The sequence below is a fragment of the Stigmatopora argus genome, chromosome 19, assembly GCF_051989625.1.
Source record: "Stigmatopora argus isolate UIUO_Sarg chromosome 19, RoL_Sarg_1.0, whole genome shotgun sequence".
Lineage (NCBI taxonomy): Eukaryota > Metazoa > Chordata > Actinopteri > Syngnathiformes > Syngnathidae > Stigmatopora > Stigmatopora argus.
This window is the reverse complement of record NC_135405.1, coordinates 14,090,826-14,113,789: the sequence shown is the minus strand read 5'-3', so window position 1 is coordinate 14,113,789 and position 22,964 is coordinate 14,090,826. Positions and strand designations below refer to the sequence as shown.

At 56.1% G+C, this 22,964-nt stretch overlaps 2 protein-coding genes across 5 annotated transcripts in view; one reads left to right on the top strand and one right to left on the bottom strand.

The window, feature by feature from the left end:
* The window catches only part of aig1 (androgen-induced 1 (H. sapiens)), a 6,296-nt gene extending 2,985 nt beyond the window's left edge, over positions 1-3,311 (bottom strand). Inside the window, exon 1 of the mRNA XM_077586827.1 lies at positions 373-3,311. Coding sequence (XP_077442953.1) covers positions 373-513 — 141 coding nt within the window. The 5' untranslated portion in view covers positions 514-3,311. The remainder of the gene's footprint in view (positions 1-372) is intronic.
* hivep2a (HIVEP zinc finger 2a) lies at positions 656-22,964 on the top strand. Of its 4 annotated transcripts, XM_077586816.1 has the most exons (16): positions 3,237-3,806; positions 10,745-10,842; positions 14,587-15,395; positions 15,494-16,043; positions 16,131-17,025; positions 17,120-17,365; positions 17,440-17,560; positions 17,622-17,694; positions 17,786-18,959; positions 19,028-19,182; positions 19,263-19,438; positions 19,571-19,672; positions 19,930-20,452; positions 20,540-20,645; positions 20,891-20,995; positions 21,176-22,964. In XM_077586816.1, the coding sequence occupies exons 3-16, from the start codon at positions 14,741-14,743 to the stop codon at positions 21,503-21,505; spliced, it is 5,211 nt and encodes a 1,736-aa protein (XP_077442942.1). In that variant the 5' UTR covers positions 3,237-3,806; positions 10,745-10,842; positions 14,587-14,740; the 3' UTR covers positions 21,506-22,964. The 4 variants fall into 4 exon arrangements, with proteins under 4 accessions (XP_077442940.1, XP_077442942.1, XP_077442939.1 ...); XM_077586814.1 differs by lacking the exon at positions 3,237-3,806 and adding an exon at positions 656-773 and having other exon boundaries at positions 15,494-17,025; XM_077586813.1 differs by having other exon boundaries at positions 15,494-17,025.

The following is a 22,964-nucleotide window of genomic DNA, read 5'->3' as shown; positions in this document are numbered from 1 at the left end:
CTTGGTGTCGCTTCCTGTTATTTTTGGCGCGATGCTGTGATGTTAACGTTAGCATAGCAGCTGATTATCCCCAGAAAACAGCCGCAAACGGGAAAACGCTGACTTGACACTCCTGTATGACAACAGTCTTTAGTTTCTCTCAACAGCTGCAACGAAACACCAGGTGGCGGAAGAAATCAGAACGCTAATTGTTTCGAGAGAAAAGCTGGAAGGAGGTTGGCTAGGCTAACAACACGCTAGCTCCCCCGGCGCACCCCCTCCTTCCCGCGACAGTACACCTGCACTGATTAGCTAGGTTAGGCTAAACCGGTACCACTACGGTGGAGCATACGAAGCTAGGCTAGCTGGGGGCGAGCTAACGGCGAGCCTCACCAGGTCGATGAAGGTCAGGAACTTCCAGCTGCCCCCGTAGGTCTGTCGCGCCGGCATGTCCAGAGCCCTGTAGTGACACAGGATGGACAAGTAGGACAAGAGGATGGCGACGCGGAGCACCTGCGAGGGGATGAGCGCCATGTTGCCCCGCTCCGATATAGCTCGACCGTCCGTCGGTGAGTCGGGGCAATGGGGGGAACTCCGCTAGGCTCGGCTCGGCTCCACTCCGGGGGTACTCGTTTTGTCTGGGCAGGGGAGTACGAGCCTCTTCTCTCCTCCTCTAGAGTGCTTCCGCTTCCGGCTTGAGAAGGAGAACGACACGCTTTTCTTCATACGTGAGCCGGGAGGGGAGGAGGAAGGAGAAAGGAGACACGGCATCCTCTGCGGAGCCATTCCCCAAGGTATATGACAAAAACACACACTCATTTTCCGTGTTGAAAAAAACTAAAGAACCAGGAAGACAAAATATAACGTGAGCGGACTTTGACAGCGATAGACGTCCAATTTGTTTGAAGCAGGAGGGCTGGCAGCGAGTGAACGAACTCATTTGTTCATTTATTTTAAATATATCTCAATTGGAAGAAACAATAGTAAAATGTTTAGAATAGTAGTCAAATTAAACGTGAATTCTCAACCAGTCTGCCCAGTTCAAACGAATTGAATGTATTTTTGTCAATGCTAGGCAATTGGTTGAATATACTACAGGGAATGTATCTTTGATTTAGGTTTAGGGTTTTCGAAATGTATAAAATTATTGAATTCCCAATATTACATTTGTTAAAAGAACTCATCGCCCATTACAACGTTCAACCAAAATTAACGCCTCCACTAAAATGGAAAGGCAACTGTGTCAGTACCGCTGACGGCCAGTGCGGGGAGCCGTTTGACTGCTCGATGGCCCTTGCCCTTTTACCTGCACGTCGTAGTTTGAACTTTGCAGCTGTTACGTAACCCGCGCGTCCCACCTCGAGATACGATGTTTGAGTGTACGTAAGGCAAATGTAAAAAGACAGTGTGAGAGATTAGCGCATGGAAAGATCTTATGCAACCTCCATGTTCACAAGGCAAACTGCTGCTAATCCGTGGGAGTCTGCGCAAGGTGTGGTCCTTAACACCGTGCGTTGCGTGTGTGTGTGTGTGTGTGTGTGGGTGGGTGTTTGGGTTTGTGTGTTTGGGTGTGTGCCTGCATGAGCAAGCATTATTCATCCATCAGCTGTCATAGCAGACTTTTGTGTTGCATTCATGGACCGAGTTAGTGTCTCCCAGTGTGCGCTTTCCCCGCCCACTTAGGGTAATAAGCGACTATATTCCGTCCGATTTTGTCGAAAACCTCCTCTTCCGTTTTTAAAAGCATATTTGCCGTCGGTGGAGTTTTTTTGGACAACAAATGTCCCCAAATTGCCACAAAATGAGCCTGGAATGACCCAAAACAACAACAAAATGACACAGTTATGCCCCAAAATCAACAGAAGCTGAGCAATGAACAGGAATTGACCCAGAAATGTACTGTACTTAACAAGAATGCTCCAACATTTTCAGGAAGTGACCTGTCCGAAAAAGGAAGTATGAAAAAAAATGAATGAATCGCCTGCCCTGGACACCAGAATGCATTCCCTCATTGGCTGTTTAGCCACAGCCAATGAGGGAATGACCTGGAAAAGGCCTCGGAAATGAACAGATGTGACTGGAAGTGATCGAGAAGGCACCGTAAATGCCTTCCTCAAAAAAATAGTAATAATTCTGCCCCAACCGGTCCCGTCCGCGTGGCATTCGCTTTTCTTCCCTAGTATGGAAATCAGATATGCAAATACCCGTCGCCATGGCGCCGCGTTGCCACGGCGTCGGCGGCGACGAGGTCACGCGCCGACGAGCCTCTCCGAGGCCGAGGCGGACGTTAATCCGCGGGCTTTTTGGCAGCTCCCTGCGGGGAAAATGACAAGGTTGCCGCCGCAGAAGCTCATCGGCCCACGACGTGACGCACACGCCCGCGCCAGCGAGCGAGCGATTGCTTTACGACGTGCGACCAAAGGGAAAAGGTTTGGTTTTGACGTACCGATTAGCTTTAAGCAAAAAAAAAAAAAAAATGGAGATTAGAAATTGGAGTTTAAGCGGCTCCATTCGCTCTGTCGCCCCTTCCAAGATGGCTGCTCTGGCCCATGAAAGGCCTTTTCAGGATCCCGCCATGGACTAAAAGGACTCTATTACAGTACACGTCCAATCCAGCCTTTACATCCGTTGGTTTGCCACCATTCCTCCGACTTCACGTGGATTGGACGTCTCGCACTGTCAATAGCGGGACTTTTTAAGTTGAGAAATCCATGCCAAATGCATGGAAATGTTGTCCCTACCAACATGGCCGCCGTCCCCGAGAGCGATGAAAGCTCCTTTCATTCGCAACACCGCGGCCTTCGCACGCCCGTCGGCGAGCGGATCTCCTCCGCGGCCTATTTTTGGAAGGTCCCTGGCCGACCCCCGCCCGGGAAAGTCTTTGGCACTCCCCTGTGGCTCATGTTGGGATGCCTCTGGAAATCCCCCGACCTGAATATTTGACCCAGTGCGCGTCCAAACGCCAAATTCCCAGCGGCGGCCGATGACTTGATCACATTGGCGCTCTCCGGGAAGGACGCGTGACTCCGTCGACGGGAAGTGACCCGGAAATGGCCCAAAACAACAGGAAGTGAGGCAAAATCGACAGGGGTTGCCCCTCGATCGACAGGAAGTGACTGGAAATGGCTCAAAAAGACCAGGAAGTGAGGCAAAATTGACAGGGCTTGCCCCTGAATGGACAGGAAGTGACCCCAAAATCAATAGGAAGTGATTTAAAATCCCTAGGCAGACAGAGAGAAGAGAGAGATAGAGAGAGAGAGAGAGACAGGAAGCAACGGAGACAGGGCACTGTGGAGGTGACCGGGGAAGCCTCCTCTCTGTAAGCCGGCAGACACAGCGTCGTCCTCGGCCAGAGCTCCTCCTTCCTCCCCTCCCTCCCCCAGTTTCGCGCTGGGGGATCCGATGACGTCAGGCGGAGAGCGTCTATCTGTCACTCCCGCTTCGCCGCGGAGCGAAGCGCTTCTATTCTGGGAAGGAAGCGGCGCTCGGAATAACCCCGCGTGAGCGAGCGAGCGAGCGAGTGAGCGCGCGTGTCTCCGGATTTCACCCCGACGCACGCGCACGTATTCGCCGAGCGGCTGGCTGACTTGGCGCGGAGCGGCAGCAGCGGAGGAGGAGGAGGAGAAGGAGGAGGACCTCTGGCTCCGGCAGTAGTACGGAGTCGCTCGCCGAGGATTTTCTTGCTCTAACTTTTCCGGATATTCCTGGCCGCTGCCGCCGTTTGTCGTCTCCGCCCTCCGGTGTCGAGCACCGGGAGCACGTCCGGAACCTTAGTGTCACCATCGCGGCGGCGGCCGCCGCTTGACGCTCCTTTCCTCGTCCGCCAGGTAAGGGAAAGGAGCGCTTTGAGACCGAGGTTGGACGGGGCACGGGACCTGGAACGGGACCGGGAAAGAGACCGGGACCGGGAACGGGGTCGGGGCTCGTTGACGGGGGCGCAGCGGGGAATACCCCGAGGCGAGTGGAGCACGCGTCGCCTCGCATGCAGATTACACGCGTTGCGTAACAGCCCGAGGAATGGGCAACGGACCCCGGCGTCAGCATCGGCGTCGGTGTCAGGGTCTGGGACTCGAGCCTCGGCCCCTGTCGGTCGACTGTCAAACGTCGCCTCCCTCGCCTTCCCTCTTTCCCTCCTTTTCGTGACCTTCTGACGCACTCGCTCGCGGCTTTTCCCTCCCCGTTTCACGCTCGTGCTTGGTGCATTTTGGGACTGAACGCGACGGGACGGGAACGTGGGCATATACCGGTGACTCGACCAGTGTGTGTGTGTGTTTGCTGTGGCGAGAGTGTGTTGTTGAGGAAGCCAAAGTGGTGGCTGAGTGGGTGGGTGGTGCTGGTTGTTGGCGCTGGCTCGCTGGCTGGCTGGCTGGCTGGTTCCGGGAATGTTCCATGACGTGTTGCCGTCGAGAGAAAAGGGCCCCGGCGGGGGAGGCTTCGACGGCGGCTTCGGCGCGTCGCTCGTCAACGACCGAACGAAGCGTCCAAAGTATAGCGAGACCTTCCACTTGCGGCGTGGCTCCCCTATTGGATGGCGAATCCATCGATATTTCTTGGCTGGTCAAAATTTGGTGAGGGATATTGTCACCAGCATTTTTTTCCTTGTCAACTCATCGGTTGCCGTTGATCATCGTCCAATCTGTGTGAATGTGGGACGCTTGGCCGCGGATAAAGAAACTTTGTACAAAGCTTTGGACGTTTACTAGTGATAAAGTCATGAGTGAGTGGGAGGGGGCGTCAAAACTAACGTTATCACATTCTGTCTTTTCATTTTCCTATTAATTACAATGAAATCAATCAGTATCAATACAGTATTTTATTTTTAAAAATGGACCAAAAATAGGACGACGTTGACTGTTGTTTTCTTTTGTTATTAGAGAATAATACCATCTCCAAGTTGGGGAGCCTGAACTTTTTTTAAAGGTAGATTAGGTCAGATTGGCTTTTTTCGAGGGCCACGATATTTTAAAAACGGATTCAATGACCACGTCTTCACTGCCGCTTAGTGTCAGTTGATCCGCAACGCCACCGTTCCCACTCGAAAAGGCTTCGCCGTTCGTCGGCGTCAATGGCGGCCGAGGACTTTGTCTTCCCTTTGTTTCAAAGAGAGAAGAGAGAATAGGGAGCCGTGTCGGCCAACAGGACAAACAAAGCTAAAATATGTTGGTGGGAAGAGCAAATACATGTGCAAAGAGTGCAAATATACCCGTAGCGCAATCATTTCACTGTGCAAATATGGGGGGGGGTTGCCCTCATCATCATAGCCATATTTTTATTTTTATTATTTTTTTTGTTGCGCTTCCAGTTAAAAGTATCAATGGGAAAGCTGAGATTTGATCCATTTTGGGGGGGTTCCTTTAGGCTAGAAATCGGCCGTTGAGCGGAACAATGGCGGGGGTGAGTGGGGGGGGGGCTGCTTTGGCTAGCTAGGCCACGCGATGACCGCTAATGGAGGCTTTCGCGCCGGGCTAAAATATCGCCTCGTAAAGCCGCTCGCCATTTTTTTTTCTTTTGCAACAGGCACTTAAGATTTTTTTTAAAAAAACAAGAGGCCTCAAGAAAATCATTGGCTGCCGTTGACGGCATCGCGAGATAGGTCACTTCCTGTTGATTTGTCAGCAGATGCGGCTCGCTACCTGCGTATTTTGGTCACTTCCTGTTGGGTATTGGACATTTTCTGACTCACATCCTGTTGGCTTAAGACATTTCTGCATTCATTGCCATTGGTTGGGTGTCATTTCTGGGTGACTTCCTATTTATTTGGAGGAATTCCTGTTGATTTGTGGGTGTTTTCTGGCGTTTTTTATTGCAGTGCGGCTTCGCCGGGCATTTGCCAAGACGTTTGCCTGCCGTTCTCGTTCGTTGGCCTTTTTTTGTGTCAGCGACTTTTGTCATTCTTTATCTGCACGCCTAATGACGTGTCAAGGAGCAATTAGCGAGCGCCGTGGAAGCGAGACGGCGGCGGCGGCGGCGGCGGCACAAAAAGCACGCCGGAGCACAAAGGCGACTGGAATTGAGCTGCGGAGGAACTTGAGAGCCACTGCGCCCGGGCGCAATTGAATTATTCACCTCCGCCGATAAAGTCGAATAAACACCCCCGTTTCCAAGTCGAAATAAACACCCCCGTTTCATCGGGTCGATCATTTGGATCGCCGGCCGGGCCGGTGTCCGTGGAGTAGCCCTTTTGATTGTGGTCATTTGTCTGGGTCCTTCCCTAACGTGACCCAGGTGTTGGCCATTGTCTCGTTAACCAAAGCCGTGTCTCGGTCCGTCCGTCGGGGGTGGGTGGGGAGGTGGGGAGGTGGGGAGGTGGCTGCGACTACTTTGCGCCTCTCGTCATGTTGCCTTTCGTGGCTCCGGTTGCTTTTTTTTGCTCCTTTTTTTCCTCTGTTTTGAGTGTAGGAGGTGTTTTCTGTTCACAAAACCTTAAGTTTGTAACCCAGCACGCCTTTTTTTGTCGCCTGCTTCCTTCCCGCTGCCGGTTTCCCGCCCCGTACATCAAATGGATCATCTGAAAGATAGGACGCAAAATAGTTTCCCTGTTTTGAATTTGCCTAGTGTTCAGAAGATAAAGAGTTTTGCTTTCAGCCTAATTGTGGCCAGGTGATATGAATGAATGAAAAGAGGCCACGCCTCTTTTTCACCCAAGCAAGCACGCAAGCCGTTTTGGCAGCGTCCGTTCGTTCGTCCGTCCGTTCGTCTTCTTAATCCTGCTCTCTTCAGGTGGACTCATTTGCATACGCGCGCTGAAAAAGGCTTTAAAAGCTTTCAAGAGATCCAAAGCCGTCGCGTCTCGGCAGGCGACGAGCAAAAAAAAAAACAAGAAAGCCCGGCGAGGATAAGAGCAAAAAAAGACTAAAAAACATCAAATCAATGTGTCAAAATATGATGTGAGGCAGAATGTCCCTTGTGAGTTTTTCCCCCCTTCAAAATTCATTTTATTATTAGTCCAACGCGGACCGCATCGGCGAGTCAAGAAAAATAGCGTCCGTTTTATGTCCAATCCTTTCCCTGTCAGGCACGTGCCAACCGAAATAAGCCACTTCCTGCGTGTTTTATGGCGTTTATTCTTCCGACTTTTTGCAGCGTTCCGACTTTTTGCAGCGTCCTGTCACAAATGTGGTATTAATCAATTCATCTGGTGTCAGGTGCTGATTTTTGTCGTCACTTGCAAAATGGCCTTCATCTCTGATTGACCAAAAATGGAACATTTTTAAATTTTGGAGCATTCCACGGGATGGCGATGGCCGATTTTTTTTTTTCCCATCGCCATGGCGCCCGCATCCACGCTCTCCATCTGCTCCGCCCGTCCGTCCCTCTCGCCTGGCCGGGCCGTTTTTTCCCCCAAATTCTTTCTCGCCCTCTCGCCGTGGAAATGCCGAATTTGGGGAGAAAGAGGGAAAAGAGTGTGTTTCTTGTTGCCACGGCGATAGCCGGTGAGCGCGGCCGTCAGCGGCGCCCTTGACGGGATCTTTTTTTTTCCTGTTTTTTTGCATGCCAGATAACAGATGGGCAGCACGGGCGGGCGGGCCTCGCTACGATACGACGGGGCGCCGCGGGGCCACCCGCCGTTGCCCGGGCGACAACAATTTGTCAGCTTCCTGTTACGGAGGCTAGCAAAATCCACCGACATATTTTCATTTTTAAAATGTAGTTTCAAATGAATTCCATTTTTTTCCTGTATAATACTTCCATACTAATTGCAATGGTCCTTTAAAGCCATGTTTTTCAACGGCATTGGACATTGATCACTGTCAATGGCAGCCGCCGAGTTGCATTTTCCCGGCGGCGCGTTCATCTTAATCTCAGGCGGGTGACATATTTTGAGGAGGCGCAAAAAAAGAAAAAGAAAAATCAGCTCGGGCTCCCCCGGATTAGCCGGCGGGGCCGACGCTTCGCTCGCCAGCGGATAAAGCCCCCGCGCTAAGACGCTACGCCGGCTAGCCGCCTGTCACGCACGCGTCACATTAGCGCGCTAGCACGGATGGGGGACCGGGCCGTTTTGTGGGTGTACTTCATTTAAAGCCGTTCAAACGGGGTGAGAAAACCATGTGGCCCATTTCAGTCGGATGGGATGTCTCTAGCCGTCAATGGCGAACGATGAAGCGAAACCCAAGGCCTCGCCGAGGGACGTCGGAAATGGTATTTTGACAGAGTTACGGGGGGGGGGGAAGAAAAAAACAAAGAGTTGTTTCTGAAAGCACGTCGGCTTCTTGTCGTCGTCTTCTTTGACGCCAAAGTCCCGAAACGGCGTCTTTCTTCTTGTGCGTGTTGACGCCGGCTGGCTGGCTCGACGGCCCGTCTTTAGCTAATTTAGTCTGACTTTGCTGTCATCTTACCTGCCTCTGCGTGTCTCCTAATTCCCGGCGGAGCCAGCCAAGAGCCCAAAATATCTGGCGTCAATATGAAAGCCAAGCAAAGAAAGAAGACGTGAAGCATCGGAAGAAGACGTTCCTTCCTCCATTTGACCTTCCACAAACGCTCTCGGGTGGTCGCGGCTTCCTTTTTTTAGAAAATAAAAACAAGGAGGAGAGGAGGGAAGTTGACAGCGATTGATCTCCGACTGGGCCTTCTTTCTCCGCGGTGTTGGCTTGGCGGCCGGGGGGAGTCGAGCGTCTCTCTCGCTGGCTTCAGTGGTCTGCCGAACGTTGGAACGGCCCCGTTAGCCCGAAGTTGCCGTGTTTTCAAGCCGTCACCTGAACTTGCATTTTTCTCACTGGACGTTGATTTGCCATGTTTTGGATTGTCTGTTCATTTGTGTTTTTTTTGTGACGCCATCTTTGTTCTGCTCTCCTCCAAGACTGCGTAGCGAAACCCAAAGATCTTTCCGTCAAACCTGTTGTACTTGATGGCGTCGCTGCAAAAGCGCCACCCCCCCTTGGGGGGCCCCCCCTCCGTCTATTTCTGGCTCGGCGTCTGCGTCACGCCCGCCCGCCCACTCGCTGGCTCGCCCGCCCTCCAGCACCCCCCGGGCTTTACTCCCGTGGCAAGAGGCGGCTTGCTTTCTGTGCGTGTAAACAGCGGCGAGTGACGGACGGACGGACGAATCCGATGAATGAACGGCGGGCCGCCCGGCCGGCTCTCCCCATGGGAAGTCAAACGGCGGCGTGTGTGCGTGACGTGACCAAAAAAAAAAAACAGGAAGTGAGACGAGTGTCTGTTGCCGTGGCGATGGAGGGGCGCGGGGGAGTTCCGGCGGGGCGGGTTAGCCGGCAAAGTGTCTTTCAGGGCAAAATACTCTTTGAGCGAAGGGACATGGATGTCTTGACCGGATTTGTTTTAGCGGCGGCTGGCCGCCTCACACTTCCCAAGGGTTTCCCGCCATTGGCCAGCAAGCCCTTTGGGGTGTCCCCCGCCCCCCGTGACCCTTGTGAGGATAAGCAAGAAGTAAATGTTTGAGCCGCGCCACTAGATGGTGCCGTAGTGGTCGGGAATCCGTTGATATGACCTTTTTTGCTTTGACTTTATTCATTATTTCATTTCATTGAACAGAATCCATGACTTTGTTTTTATTAGAAAGTTGATATGACTGCAGGTGTTGTCGTGGGAACACGGGATCGTTACTTGAGAGTCGGGGGGGGGGGTGCCGTGGCAAGGCCCAGGCGTGCGCGCTTCACCGTCTGAGAATTTGTGAATGGAAAAATGCTTTAGCGGCGGGACGGGTCGGTCGCTCTGCTCTTCTAGTCGGATTCTCGTCGTCTTTTTCCAGCCGTCCCGGTCGGTGCGTCGCCGTCAATGGCGGCGCAAGGTTTTGTAGAAGTAGGTCGGCGCTTAGGGGAGCGGCGAGGCGAGGTGCGCGAGCGTGTGGATGGCGCAAACCGCAGAGGAATTTCCTCCTTTGGTATAAAAGTGATAATGGGACGTGTCCCAGCGGGAGTGGAAAATCCGAGGTGACTTACGAGCCGCATTCCAAACTGCTGGACGCTCTGCCCCGTTTTGCTTTGCTCCGTTCTGCTCTGCTCTGCTCTGCTCTGCTCTGTGTACCACTACACCGCTTTACTCTATGTACTGCTCTACTTTACTCTACTCAACAGACTACTTACAACTACACTACGCTTGAATACGTACAACTGCTCTGCTCTAGAGTAGATACAACTAGACTAGAGTACAAACCAGTACGGTACAGTACACGACACTACACTGGAGTACAAACTAGTACACTACACTATACTAGAGTACAAGCTAGTACACTGGCTTTGGTCAGATTAGTAGTACATGAGGGAAGGCCGAACAAATATGGCCGCTCCGACGGAAAAAAAAAAAACGTAACGGACTCTGGCGCGCGGCTCCATCTGTCCGTCCGAGAAGATATCCCGCCACTTCCTTGGCATGGGCGCCGGCCCGCACAGACGGCGCCTTTCCACCTGACGTAAATGGCCGAGCGCGCCACCTGTTCTCCGTACGTTGGACGGGACGCCCGTCGACACCCAAATAGCGTCGTGCGGCGACCCAGCGCAAAGTAGCGCCCGCCGCCTGTTGAATTCATACATCCAATTCAAGCATTGTAGAAATACATTTGTTGTATTTCATTTGGTCTTTCTACAGATCGATTCTTTTCATGTAGTATTTGGTCCTTTTCTGACCTCTATCTGTTCCATTCGGGCGTGGAGGGATTTCTCAAAGAAACTATTTTGTATTTTCTTTTTGAGTGGGAGCATTTTTTATTTTTGTTTTTGGGGTGTCAAACGGGATTTCCGCCGACCACTTCCCGTGGCGCATTCTGCCGGCTTCCTGTTGCGCTCACGTTGTTTGTTACGCTCTCTTGCAGGAGGCCGTGCCCGGGCCGGGCCGTGGGAGGCCGAGGGAGGCCAGTCGAGGGGAGGGAGCCACTCACCCACCCACTCTGCCTTTGCCCGCCACTGCCAGGTAAGTCCAATCGTTCTCCCCAAACGGCGCCCCCTAGGGCTCAAGGTCGTCGTATCGCTCGGCGCTGGTTCTCGCGCTCTATTTTTCAAATGGGATCTGTCCATAGTATATTTATTGGTTTGAAAATGCTTCCCTTTTGCCGGAGTGCGTGCCAGTAGTACCGAGCTATTCCCACTTGAGGCAGTTTGCGCTTGCCGTCCCCATACTTTTGCCATTTCCCGGCCGTGCATCGTGCGCGTCACTCATTCTCGTGCACGAGCGTCACGCTAATGTATTTCCCATCAGGCCGTCCTCTTTGTTACCAGAACGACCACTGACTCACCCGGCGACCGCTCAAAAGTTGCAGCAACTACTTAAAAAAAAAAAAAGGCCATCTTGGCTGTTAAAAATGTTGCCAGAAAAGTTGACTGCTTACTACTACTACTACTCGTGTTAATGAACTCTCGTTCGTTTTCCTGCCGTCTCCCGTTTTGGCCGTCTTCATTTCCGCGTCACTAAATCACGTCCTGGCGTTTCTATTCCTGTTCCTTTAAAATGGTCTTTTTTTTTTGGGAGGGCCCCCCCCGGGCAGGCTGGGGCCCCTGGAACCATCCCTCAGCCGGTGGCCGGTCCAGGCCGCCTGGCTTCATCCATCAGCCGCGGCCTTAATGAAGGCCCCGGACGGGTTAAATCCGTTTGGCGCTTAATTAGCCGCTTTGCCGCCGGCCCATTAGGCGGGATGAGAGTCGGCGCCCTCCTAATGGGAGCGCTCAAATATTTATCAGTCTATTTTAGGGACAGAAAGAAGAAAAGAAAAAAAGAAAAAGAAAAAGAAAAGGAATCATCTCCATCAGTCATTTGACAATTGGTCTGCCATTGGACGACTACAAATGACAAAGTGCTCCCAAACAATAAATATGTAGAGCAAGGGTGTCGTGTCAGACTCGGGTCGGTTCGCGGGCCACATTAACATTTTATGTGGGCCGGACCATTTTAGATATAATATTTAGATTTTAATATAAATGGATTAAAAGAGCTTGATTAAAAGCCCTGAATTTTCCGTTTTTTTTATAGATCTAAAACTATGTTTATTTGAGTTTTTTTAAAAATATTTTTAGATTTTCCAAAATGATTTTTGAACTAAAAACACAGAAAAAATGGATTAAAAAATGACAATGATTGATTTAAAAGGGGGAAAAATCAGGAAATTTAATATACTTCTATACTCTTCATTTGAATTTGATCCTAAAACAAAAAGTCGACACTCACGATTGCCTTTCTCGGGCCGCACAAAATGATGCGGCGGGCCAGATTTGGCCCCCGGGCCGCCACTTTGACACCTGTGATGTAGTGTAATCCCTCCCTGGAATATCGTTGTAGACATTGGTAACTGAAGAATGATAAAGATTCTTTTTTGATTTTCAAAATGTAAAACCACCCAAAACCATGGATGTCCAATCTCTATGGACTGGGAGGGAAGGAGGGAAGGAGGGAGGGATGGAAGCAAGAGGTCATCTAGTTCGGTTTCCTTCCTTATTTTTTTTCTTCAGTCCTCCGCCAGCATGAAGCGATCACTCGCGTGGTGGCTCTTGTACAAGCGTGCGTGCGTGCGGATGATGTCATCCGGATTTGGGCCAAATTCCTCCGCCGCGCTCCAATTTTGTGGAGATGATCTGGCTGGCCGCCCCTCGCAAACAATTCTTCTGGCCCTTGTCGTTTAGCTTCCAAACCAAACGCTAGCAAGTCGAATCAAATCTTTTTCGGGGGAGCTCGTCGTTGTCCAATCCATTTGAAGCGGGAGGGTCCCCGTCGTCGTCGTCGTCGTCGTCGAGATGATTTCCTCGGGGCCATCTGGGCTACCGGGACGTTTTACTTCGCACGCCTCCCACCTACCTGCTGCCGCTCCGGCGGGGACGGATGTGGCGAGACGGTCGCCGCCGCGCTACGCCGCGTGTGGGTGGGCGAGCCGAGCGAGCGCTTGTGCCGGGTGGGCAGTGGGCACTCGGGCGGACAGGAAGTAGTCAGTAGGTAAAGCGCACGCATCAGCTGTCGCGGACGCCAGCCTTTGGTGCCTTGGTGGGTTCACCAAAGCCATCCCAAATGGACAGGAAGTGAAAGCAAATCTTGCGGAAGCCATCCCAGATGGACAGGAAGTGAGCCGTAAACCGTAAGCCCTGTAAAATGAACAAGCCATCCGAGATCAACTCGGGTCTAAATCAGGAGGCCCGCGTGCCGAGGACGGCGCCGTGGACGTCTCGTCCGTGGCCGTCCACGGCGGGGAAGGAGTTAAGCGCTTTGCTGGAGAATTGTGCCGACTGTTGTGGAAAAGGAAGCCAAGTTGCACACTTTGCGAGCGAGCGAGCAAGCGAGTGTAATGCTTTCAAGGCTGGCCCTGTGGAAAATATGACTCTTTTCCACTGGCAATTTACACCAACGGGACGCCTGTTTTTTGTGTGTGTATGTGTGTGTGTGTTCCCCCCCCTTCCTCAACTCGGCTCACCTCGAGTCACCCCGAGCGAAAGCCACGCGCACGGACGCACGCACGCACGCACGCGCGACACGGCGCACAATACGCGCCACTGTCAGCGAGCGCAAAGGTGTTGGCGGTGGCGAGTCATTCCCGTTCCCGGCCCGGAATGTTACGTGGAGTGAAAACAAGGCGTGCTGGCTTCTTGCGTAACTGCAATTTTGCTTTTGTTTTTTTTTTCTTTTCCTCTCCGAAATTCATCCAGCAGGATTTCCTCAATTGAAATATTGTTGACCTCCTTTCGGATTGTCTCTAGCTATGGGGATTTATTTGCTCAGATTTCTTGTATTATTTGGCATATCGTGACCAAAAGTAATGATCCCATTAGGAAAAAAAGTAGCGTATTTTTCATTCACTCGTTTAAAGCCCATTCAAGTATGCGTATTTACAGGGCGGAATTGACAAACGTTCATTTTTCCAGAATAATAGAGTGATCGTATGGCATTTTTTTTCAAATGCTAATGACCCCACGCCGTGGACGGCCATAGACGTCCAATCCGTGCCAAAAATATTCCCTTTTCAAAGACGAGCCCGTCGCGCAACGGAAGAAGTGTGACCCGGGCCGACGTCGTCCCGCTAGCGCTAGCACCTTGGCTAACGCTGCCACCTCCCACGCGCACTCTTGAAGGCAAATCTCCACGTCCTTCCGTCCCACCCATTTTAAACAGATTGGACAGGAATGGCGTGAGCGATTGGCCGCCGCTTTTGCTGGATGGAACGGGTTCTAAAAGAGGAAGTGGCTAATCATAGTTAGCCCTTCCACCTACTGATAAGTGCTTTGTTCCTACCTCTCTGAGTAACGCATCCTTTGCCCACTTTCTCTTGCGAGGGCGTGTGTGTGTGTGTGTGCGTACGTGTGTGTGTGTGTGTTTGGCCCCCCAAAAAGTGCTGATCTTTGAACGCCTACGTGGGCTCCCGCGTCACTTCCTCTTGAGCTATTTATACCGGCCTTCCTTTGTGTCTTTTTAGGAACGGCGTGGGTACGCCGTGCGCTCGCTAGTCAGAGCGGAGCGAGGGCGGCCCGAGCGAGCGCCACGGGCAAAAAAAAGCAGCCATAGGTGCCCCCCCAAAATATGATATTATTGATGCCTTTCTTTAGTTTCAGTGGCGGCTTTGATTTCTTGTCATTTAAAAATGCTTTAAAAGCCAACCGGACGTGTATGACCGTCAAAGGTGAAGAAACGCCAAAGGCTCCCCCCCCCCCCTCTCTGATCTTATTTTCTCGTGTGTCCGCCCAGACCGCCGTCGAACGGATCGGACGCCACGTCCAACCGAGGCCATGTGAAGAGACGTCGGATCGGATGTTTCCCCGCGCAAATCCCGCTTTTCCCAGGCGGGCCTGAGATGCGGGCGGGCGCTCGCTGATCCCGCCTCCTCCCCGTTCGCGGCGAAATGGAAGCCCGCGGCGGCGAGGCCGCCGGCGTCCGCGGGGGCCGGCCCTTCGCCGAGGCCGAGAAGTCGCCCCCGCGGAGGAAGTGGGCCCCGGAACCCCCGGCCAGCGCGTTCGCCGAGGCGCCCCGGCGCGGCTACGCCCACGCCCCGGCCCGCCCGGACCCCCGCGGGCCCCCCGACGGGGCCTTCCAGAGTTTTTACCCCTACCGGCCGGGCCCGGATGCCCGCGGCTGGCCCCCGGCCGGACCCAAGTCGCCGGCCTCCCAGCCGGGGGACGAGGGCTACGCCGGCAGGAAGGAGCCGAGGGCCAAGAAGCCCGGCAAGTACATCTGCTACTACTGCGGGCGGGCGTGCGCCAAGCCCAGCGTCCTGAAGAAGCACATCCGCTCGCACACGGGCGAGCGGCCGTACCCGTGCGTGCCCTGCGGCTTCTCCTTCAAGACCAAGAGCAACCTTTACAAGCACCGCAAGTCGCACGCGCACGCCATCAAGGCCGGCCTGGCGCCCTTCTCCGAGCCGGCCGGCCCGGAGCCGGCGCTCTCCGACGGCGAGCGCAGCACCGACACGGACGAGGAAGGGGCGGAGGGCGCCGCCGCGCCGGCCGGCGGGGATGGCCCCGGCGCGCAGATCTCCTTCCCGGCCCGCAAGAGTCCAGGTACGCCGCGCGCGCGCGCGCCCTCGATCGAAGACCGGCCGACTCGCGGTGGCCGGCTTTGCTGATTTTTGGCCCGCCGTTTGTCTGTGACCACGCAGGCGGAGCGGAACCGGCCTACGCGGACTCGGCGGAAGAGCCGCCCCCGGGCTCCGTCAGAGTGCCCATCCTGATCGTGCCCAAGGCCCGGGGCTCGGAGCGTCACCCCCGTCGGGCCGCGACCTCGCCGGGCGGGACGGCGCGAGCGGCGCCAAACTGGGACGGCTACGCCGGCTACGCTGGCGCCGGCGGGCGCTCGCCCGACCTCCTCAGCCCTCGCGGCAAAGGCAGCACGGACTCGGGTTACTTTTCACGTTCGGAGAGCGCCGAGCAGCAGGCGGGGGCTCCCAACGCCAACGTCAAAACGTACGAGGAGCTCATGTTCGGTCGGACCTGGTACTACCGCCCCAACTCCAGATCGGGCCACTTGGTGGCGGTGGCCCACGTCTCCGAGGCGGGCGGCGGCGGGACGTGCGCGGACGCCCGGCCACGTCCCGCCGGACTCCTGGAACCTCCCTCGGATTCGGGGGCCTTGGTCCGGAGCAACTCTGTGCCGGCCCCGTCCCCCCCCGACCTGCTGGGCGCCCCCCCGGGGATCCGAGGCAGCCGCTCCTTCGACGAGGCCGCCAACGCCGACGTCGCCGCCCCGGACGACGTTTTTTACCCGCCGGGGCTCCGTCGACTCCAGAGGCAGGCGGCCTTCGAGCTCTTGGGCCACGAAGGCCACGGGGGGGACGGCGAGGCCCGGACTCGGACGGCGTCTGTGGGGAAGAAGCCCTCGACCTACTCGCCCCACGGCTTGTCGGAAATCGCCACCAGGAAAAGAAGGAAGCCCAAGAGCGTCGGGGACGAGGAGGACGGACCGGACGATCCCGACGGCGCCCGGGCCCAGGCGGCGGGTGACCACGTCGGCTCGGACGGCTCCGCCGGGAAGGCTCCTCTCCACCGGAACGCTCGCAGTCAGTCGGACTGCTCCGAGGACGCCGCCCCCTTTTCCGAGCCGGACTGCAGAAAGGCGGCCGGCCACGTGATATCGGTCATCCAGCACACCAACTCGCTGGGCCGGCCCAACTCCCTGGATAAGCCGGAGCCGGCCGGCCGGCGCTCCGACTCGGACGTCTTGGAGGACGCCCCCGAGCCGGGAGTCGGCCAGGGCGAGGGCGAGCCGGCCTCGCTCCCGTCGCTGCCCGGACGAGCTTACCACGCCCCGCACAAGCTGGTCCGCCAGCCCAACATCCAAGTCCCGGAGATCAGGGTGACGGACGAGAGGGACGCGGAAGCCAAGGAGGCGGAGAAGGCTCCTCCTCCCCCGCACCCTCACCCTCACCCTCACCCTCACGCCCACGTGGAGGAGTTCCAGCCGCCCCAGCGCAGCGACACCCTCTCCCAGATGCCCTCGGAGAAGCTGCCGCCCAAGAAGAAGCGCCTGCGCCTGGCCGACGTGGAGCACTCGTCGGGAGAGTCCAGCTTCGAGTCGGCCGGCGCCAGCCTGTCCCGCAGCCCCAGCCAGGAGAGCAACCTGTCGCACTCGTCGTCCCTGTCCCTGTCGTTGGACCGAGACGACGGCCTCAAGGCGGCCTCGCCCACCAGACTGGTACCACGCCGTCCGCCAAGCGCCCGCCGTTTTCTCGCGGCCGAGCGGTGAGCGGCTCCCCTCCAAAGTCCTTCTGCCGGCTCCCAACTTTCAGGAGGAGCCGGGAGGCAAAATGTCGGAGTTTCTGACGGTGCCCGGCGCCGCCCCGTCGGGCCAGCGGCAGCAGAGGGAGATGAGGAGGTCCTCGTCGGAGCAGGCCCCGTGCTCGCTGCCGTCGGAGGTGCCCGACATGCGCAGCAAGTCCTTCGACTACGGCAGCTTGTCGTCCTGCGGGCAGGGCGAGCTCTGCGCTTCCGTCGCCGCCGCCGAGGGACGCCGGCGAGGATTTCTGGTCCGACAGGTAGTGCCTGCCCGTCTCTCGGCCGTGGATCTAGAAGCCGGCCGGCCGGTCCGTGACCTCCGTCTGGTCTTCAGGCGTCCCTGAGCGTCTATCCCGAGGCGGTGGCCCAAGAGGCCGCCGGCGGTCCCGAGCCCTTTGTCAAACGGGAGGGCGGTTCCCCGCACCGAGGCGGCAACAGAACCCAAAGAGTTGGCGGTAAGTGAGTCCCGAGACTATCTGGCGAGATCTGGTTCCACTAAAGATTGGACCCCTGCAGGAGCTCCGCGGCAGCACGTCCTCCAGCAGAGCATCAGCGAGGACAGTCTTCTGGACGAACCTCACTACGTCAGGTAAGAGTCGGCGAGGCGTCCGGATGGCTTCCCGAATCCGTTCCAGCGGCTTTCGGGCTCACGCTCGGCCCGGCTGACGGCTGCCTTTCAGGTCCCTGCGGCATCGCCTCCAGGCGCAGGGCTCCTCGTCCGAAGGGGAACACGAGCCCTTCTTCCCCCTCCGACAGCCCGCTCCTTTCTGGGGCCGGGACCCGGGTCGGGCCGCCGGACAACGGCTGACCTTCCAGGCCCAGCGCCAGCTCCAGAAGCTACACATCCAGTCCCCCGACAGAGCGGCACCCCGCCAGCGGTCCCCGCGCCGAGATGGAGCCGACGCTCCTCCGAGCGACCCCGCCGCCGCCTTCCGGGAGCGCGAGCCGGGCGCTTCGTCGGTGCCCGTGCGGGTCCAGACGCACGTGCCGTCGTACGGCAGCGTGACCTACACCAGCGTGAGCCAGCTGGTCGCGCCCGAAGCCTTCGGCGGAGCCGGATCGGAGCCGTGGCGCTTTCCGGGACGGCCGGACGGGACGCCGTCGCGCTCCCCGCGCCCGACGCCCTCGCCGGGCGGCGCCCCCTCGCCGACGTCCGCCGCCCTTCCCGACGCTTCGGGCCCCGGCGCCGGGGGGGGCAAGAGGGTGCTGTCCCCCACCAGTTCCTCGGAGCTCTTCGCCGACACCAAGCAGCAGAAGAGGGTGAAGGAGGAGAGGATGTTCGGCCAGATGCTGAAGGAGATGAGCGCCGTGGGGCTGAGCGGCGCCGCCGACGGGCCCGAAGAGGGAGCCTTCGGCGAGGCGGCCCCCCGCCACCCCCGCCTTCCCCGGCCGGAGAGCTTCGGGCTGCCCCCCCGGATGCTCACCGACCCGTCGCGTGGCCGAGATCCGCCCGAGGACGAGCTAGACGCGGAGGCTCCACGCTCCGACGAATGGGAAAACACGGGCGGAGAGGCTCCGGCGTGGGGCGCCGGGCAGAGTCCGGAACTTTCGGCGCGGCAGGGCCGGCCGTCGTCCCGCTACCCCAGCCTGCGGACGGGAAGCAGGGTCAGCTGGTGTTTCCTCAACTACGCCAAACCCAACAGCGCCGAGGCGGAGGCGCGCAGCTCCATCTACGCGTCCTGGTGCGTCAGCTCCTACAACCCCAACCCGCTGAACCTCAGCACCAAGGCGGCGCTGACCCTGCTCAGGTCCAAACAGCGGAGGGACACGGAGCCCCTCTACTCCACGGCCGCCGCGCCCCCGGGCTCGGGGAAGCTGGTGTCTTCCGCCGCCTGGAAGCTCTCGTTGGTTCAGGTGCGTGGCGGGGCGGGGCGGCTCCGCCAAATGGGACGGGGCCCAAGTGACGCCTTCTCTTCCCGCAGTCCAAACCGGAGCCGTCGCCGCCGGAAACGGGCCATTTTGGACGGAGGACGAAGGACGCGGCTCCGTGGGCGCGGCCGAAGGAGGAGCGCCCGGACAGGGAGGCGTCCCTCAGAGCGGGCGCCGAGCCGACTCGCGTCAAGATCTTCGAAGGCGGGTACGTCTGGCGAATCCGAGACCTTTGCAATGGGTGGCCCCGATGCCCCGGCGCCGTGATTTTAAGAAAAAAGGTGGCAGGTTCAAATCCAACGAGGACTACGTGTACGTGCGCGGGCGCGGCCGGGGGAAGTACATCTGCGAGGAGTGCGGCATCCGCTGCAAGAAGCCCAGCATGCTGAAGAAGCACATCCGCACGCACACGGACGTGCGGCCGTACGTCTGCAAGTTCTGCAACTTTGCCTTCAAGACCAAAGGTGGGTCGGGACGAAGGGACCAAGGGTTTTATTGTGGGAGGGAGGTCGCTCGCTCGAGAGGAAGGATGGGTTTTGTAGACACTCCGACTTCACATTCCGCTGATTTTGAGCCCGTTTCTCCTCCAAACGCAGGCAATCTGACCAAGCACATGAAGTCAAAAGCTCACCTAAAGAAGTGTCTGGAGTTGGGCGTGTCCACGGCTTGCGTCGACGACGGCGAAGCGGACGACGCCGGTGAGTTGATGCGCAAGATTGACTTTCTTGCTTAGTTGAGTCAGGCCGCGATGCTATCCGCTTTCTTACAAATGATCTTCTATAGTTTTGGTCATTTTTTGGAAGGATCACGGGTCACGACGGGGGACGATTTATTAACGTTTGTCGAATTTCCAAAGCTTTTGTCAATGTCATAGTCTTTATTTTCATTTGAAACGGATTGAAGAAACAGATTAGCAGAAAATATTATCCCACGCCTAAGTCGCTCTTCCCCCCAGACGTCGGCGAGGACGAGGGCCGGCGCAAGACCCCGTCCAACCACCAGTTCTCCGACGCCGACGACTCGGAGGAAGACGGCGACGAGGTGGACGAGGAGGACGAGGAGGACGACGAGGAAGACGGCGACTCCACCCCCCGGACGTGGTGGCGCTCGGTCAGCCCCTACGGCGACCCGGCCGCCGTTCCCAGCATCCGCATCACGGCGCAGGCCTCGCCGCCGCCGTCGCCCCCGCCTTCCCAGGACGAAGATCTGCCCTCGCCGTCTTCGCGGCTCTCCTCGCCCGGGCCGGACTTCCCGGGCTGCCCGACCTTCTCGCCGTGCTCGTCCCCGTCGGGGCGGCGCTACCTGTCGCCGCGGCGCGAGCTCTCGCCCAGGAGGGGGCGCCTGTCGCTGCTGGCCCCGCCGCCGCCGCGCCCCGTCTCTCCCGGGAAGCGCGAGCTGTCGCCGCGAGGGCGCCACCGGGCCACCGTGCGGGCCAACTCGCCGCGGCGTGGCCTTCACCAGCACCTCCTCCTGCAGAGGTCAGTCAGAGTTGCGCTCTTGTTTTGCTTTTGCCAAACGCCCTTAACGCCGCCGCCGCCGCCGCCGCGTCTGGTCTCGCCCGGCAGTCAGCAAGCGGGCGCGCGAGGCCTGAGGTCGGCACAACTGGCCGGGCTCCTGAGTCAGGCCCACCCGGGACCCGGGGGACGCCGCGGCGCCGCCCGACCGGACACGGTGAGAAAGCTTTCCTTGTCTAACCACCGCCATTGGACCAAAATGTCCACTATTGAGTCCATTGGCTTCTGTTGACTTTCAAATTGGAGTCTCAAAACAATTTCCATGGGAGGAGCTATTTACTCCTCCCCAAATCAACAAGAAGCCATCTTGTATTATTGCCTGGGCTCGTGCTAGCTACTAGTTTAGCCATTCCGCAAGTAGCGTTTTCTAGTTCCATACTGTGCTTTCTTTTGATTTGGCAGGACCGTGGTCCAGGTTCCCCAGGGGTGCCGGAGCAGAGCGGTGAACCATCCAGCCCACCCCATCAAGTCTTGTTCAGTCACCTCCCCCTCCATTCGCAACTACAGGTACTTTTTATTTGTTCTGGATTTTAAGGGAAGGGGTCCTGGTGTTGTCCCCGACATACAACCAACCCACCATTGGATCCCTGTACGTTATTTCCTTTTGGCAAGTAATTGTTATTTTTTAAAATGTGACCGCCATTTTGACCGAGCTCTACACAACGTGCCGTGTGGTGTTTTCGTCAGGTGCGTTCGCCGTTCCCCATGATACCCATCGGCGGGATCCAGATGGTCCGCGCCCCGCCGCCGTCGCCGGGCGCTCCCCCGGAAAGCTCAGAGCCTCCGCCCCCCGGGATCCCCGCGGGGGGGCAAGAGGAAAACATCCGGACGTGCACCGAAGCCATCGCCTCGCTGCGTATCCGAAGCGGCGGCGAGAGGGGGCCGGACGGCGCGGGGGATCCGCAAGAAGGGTCGGGCCATCGGCACTTTAGCACCTCCCCGCGGCCCCCCTCGCCCGCGTCCTCGCCCCCCGCGGACGACGGGCGAGGCGCCGAGAGCGACGGAGACGTGTCGTAGAGGTGCGCCGGTTTTGTGGACTCTTCTGCTTCTCTTTTATTCTGGAATAACGGATGACCACGCCCACACTTACACACACACACACACACACACATTAGTGCTGGGCAATATGTGAAACAATCTTCGTTAATGGTTTTCATATATGACTAAAATATATGACAATAGATTGTTTTCTATGATTCCGTATCGCCCAGCACTAGCATAGACAGCCATAACAACAATACATATGAATACACACATGCACACACCTTGGGTTGAGGTTGGAAGTCCTTTTTGTTGCTTTTTAAAGACATTCAAGAGGAACTGGAAGTCTTATTTAAAGACATTGGTGTGAATGTGTGTGTGTGTGGGGGGGGGGCTTGCCAGCTGGTACTTTAATCATGGGCATAATAATAATGTAAATGAAAATCCTGATGTGAGGCCAAGTGTGCCTTTTGCTGGTGCTCCTTTTCTTTTCCATCCACCCCAAGTTTGAAAGAAATGTCAGCCCCGTCCGCTCTTTTTTTTTTCGATCCACACCTTGAAGTGATGAATTCTGATGATGTACGGTTGCACTAAAACATATTTTTATAGACGTGAAAAGGCTCTTTTTGTGTACAGCAGCAATTGGATGATACTATTTATTATTATGATTACGAATATTGTTACCATGTTTGATAAAGTGTACATTTTCCTTTCTTTCTCCTGTTGCCGACACTTTTTTTCCCTCTCACGCAACCCGGCGACCAATCCGCACCAGATGAATAATCATCCCCCAACCCCGAGCGCGTATTTGCATGAAATCCTCGGCCTGTACATTTTCTGGCTTCTTTTTGCACACTTTCCCGGCAATGTTTTAGCACAAAATGATTTCTAAAGCCTTGTCCATAGTCATTTATAGTTCCACCTTAGAAAAAAGGTCAAAAAACATTAAATACTGTTTCAACTCGTGTTGCCCACGCCAATTGAACTCGTATCTCAAGGCAGCACGTTAGCATAGCATCCCGTCACATAGCATCCCTAAGCAATTGTTGCCGTGGCAACGGAGCCCACCGACTTTTCATTTAAAACTGTTAGTGCTTAAAAAAACGCAAGGAAATGTCCCAAATCATTTATAACTTGAATGTGCAGTGTGTAAATGTACATTTATACATAAACGTACATACATCTACATACATGTCGTGTGTGTGAGTGAGTGTGACTAGCTTTTTTTGTATGGAAAATGTACATTTTTTTGTAATTATTTATTATTGTGCGTATGTTTATGTCGGTCGTTTTCTTCCGCCTTTCGGGTTAAAGCACAGGTGACGGGAAATAAACGTGACGCGTATACGATAGGAATGCCGGCCGACGCCGTGTCGTGGAAATCACGATTTCCCAGACGTGTGCGAAAGGGAGAGAGAGTATGTGTGTCTTTGTGTGTACACCATGACTTGCAAACATGGAATGTTGTTTTCCAATAAACGGAAATGGAATTTAA

What these genes read in the sequence shown, in the direction of transcription:
- hivep2a (XM_077586814.1), top strand. Translation starts at nt 14,741, where the DNA reads ATGGAAGCCCGCGGCGGCGAGGCCGCCGGCGTCCGCGGGGGCCGGCCC. An exon ending in GAGGATTTCTGGTCCGACAG is followed by an intron (nt 17,366 to 17,439) that starts GTAGTGCCTGCC and finishes TCTGGTCTTCAG; the next exon opens with GCGTCCCTGAGCGTCTATCC. An exon ending in CGGCGAAGCGGACGACGCCG is followed by an intron (nt 19,673 to 19,929) that starts GTGAGTTGATGC and finishes TCTTCCCCCCAG; the next exon opens with ACGTCGGCGAGGACGAGGGC.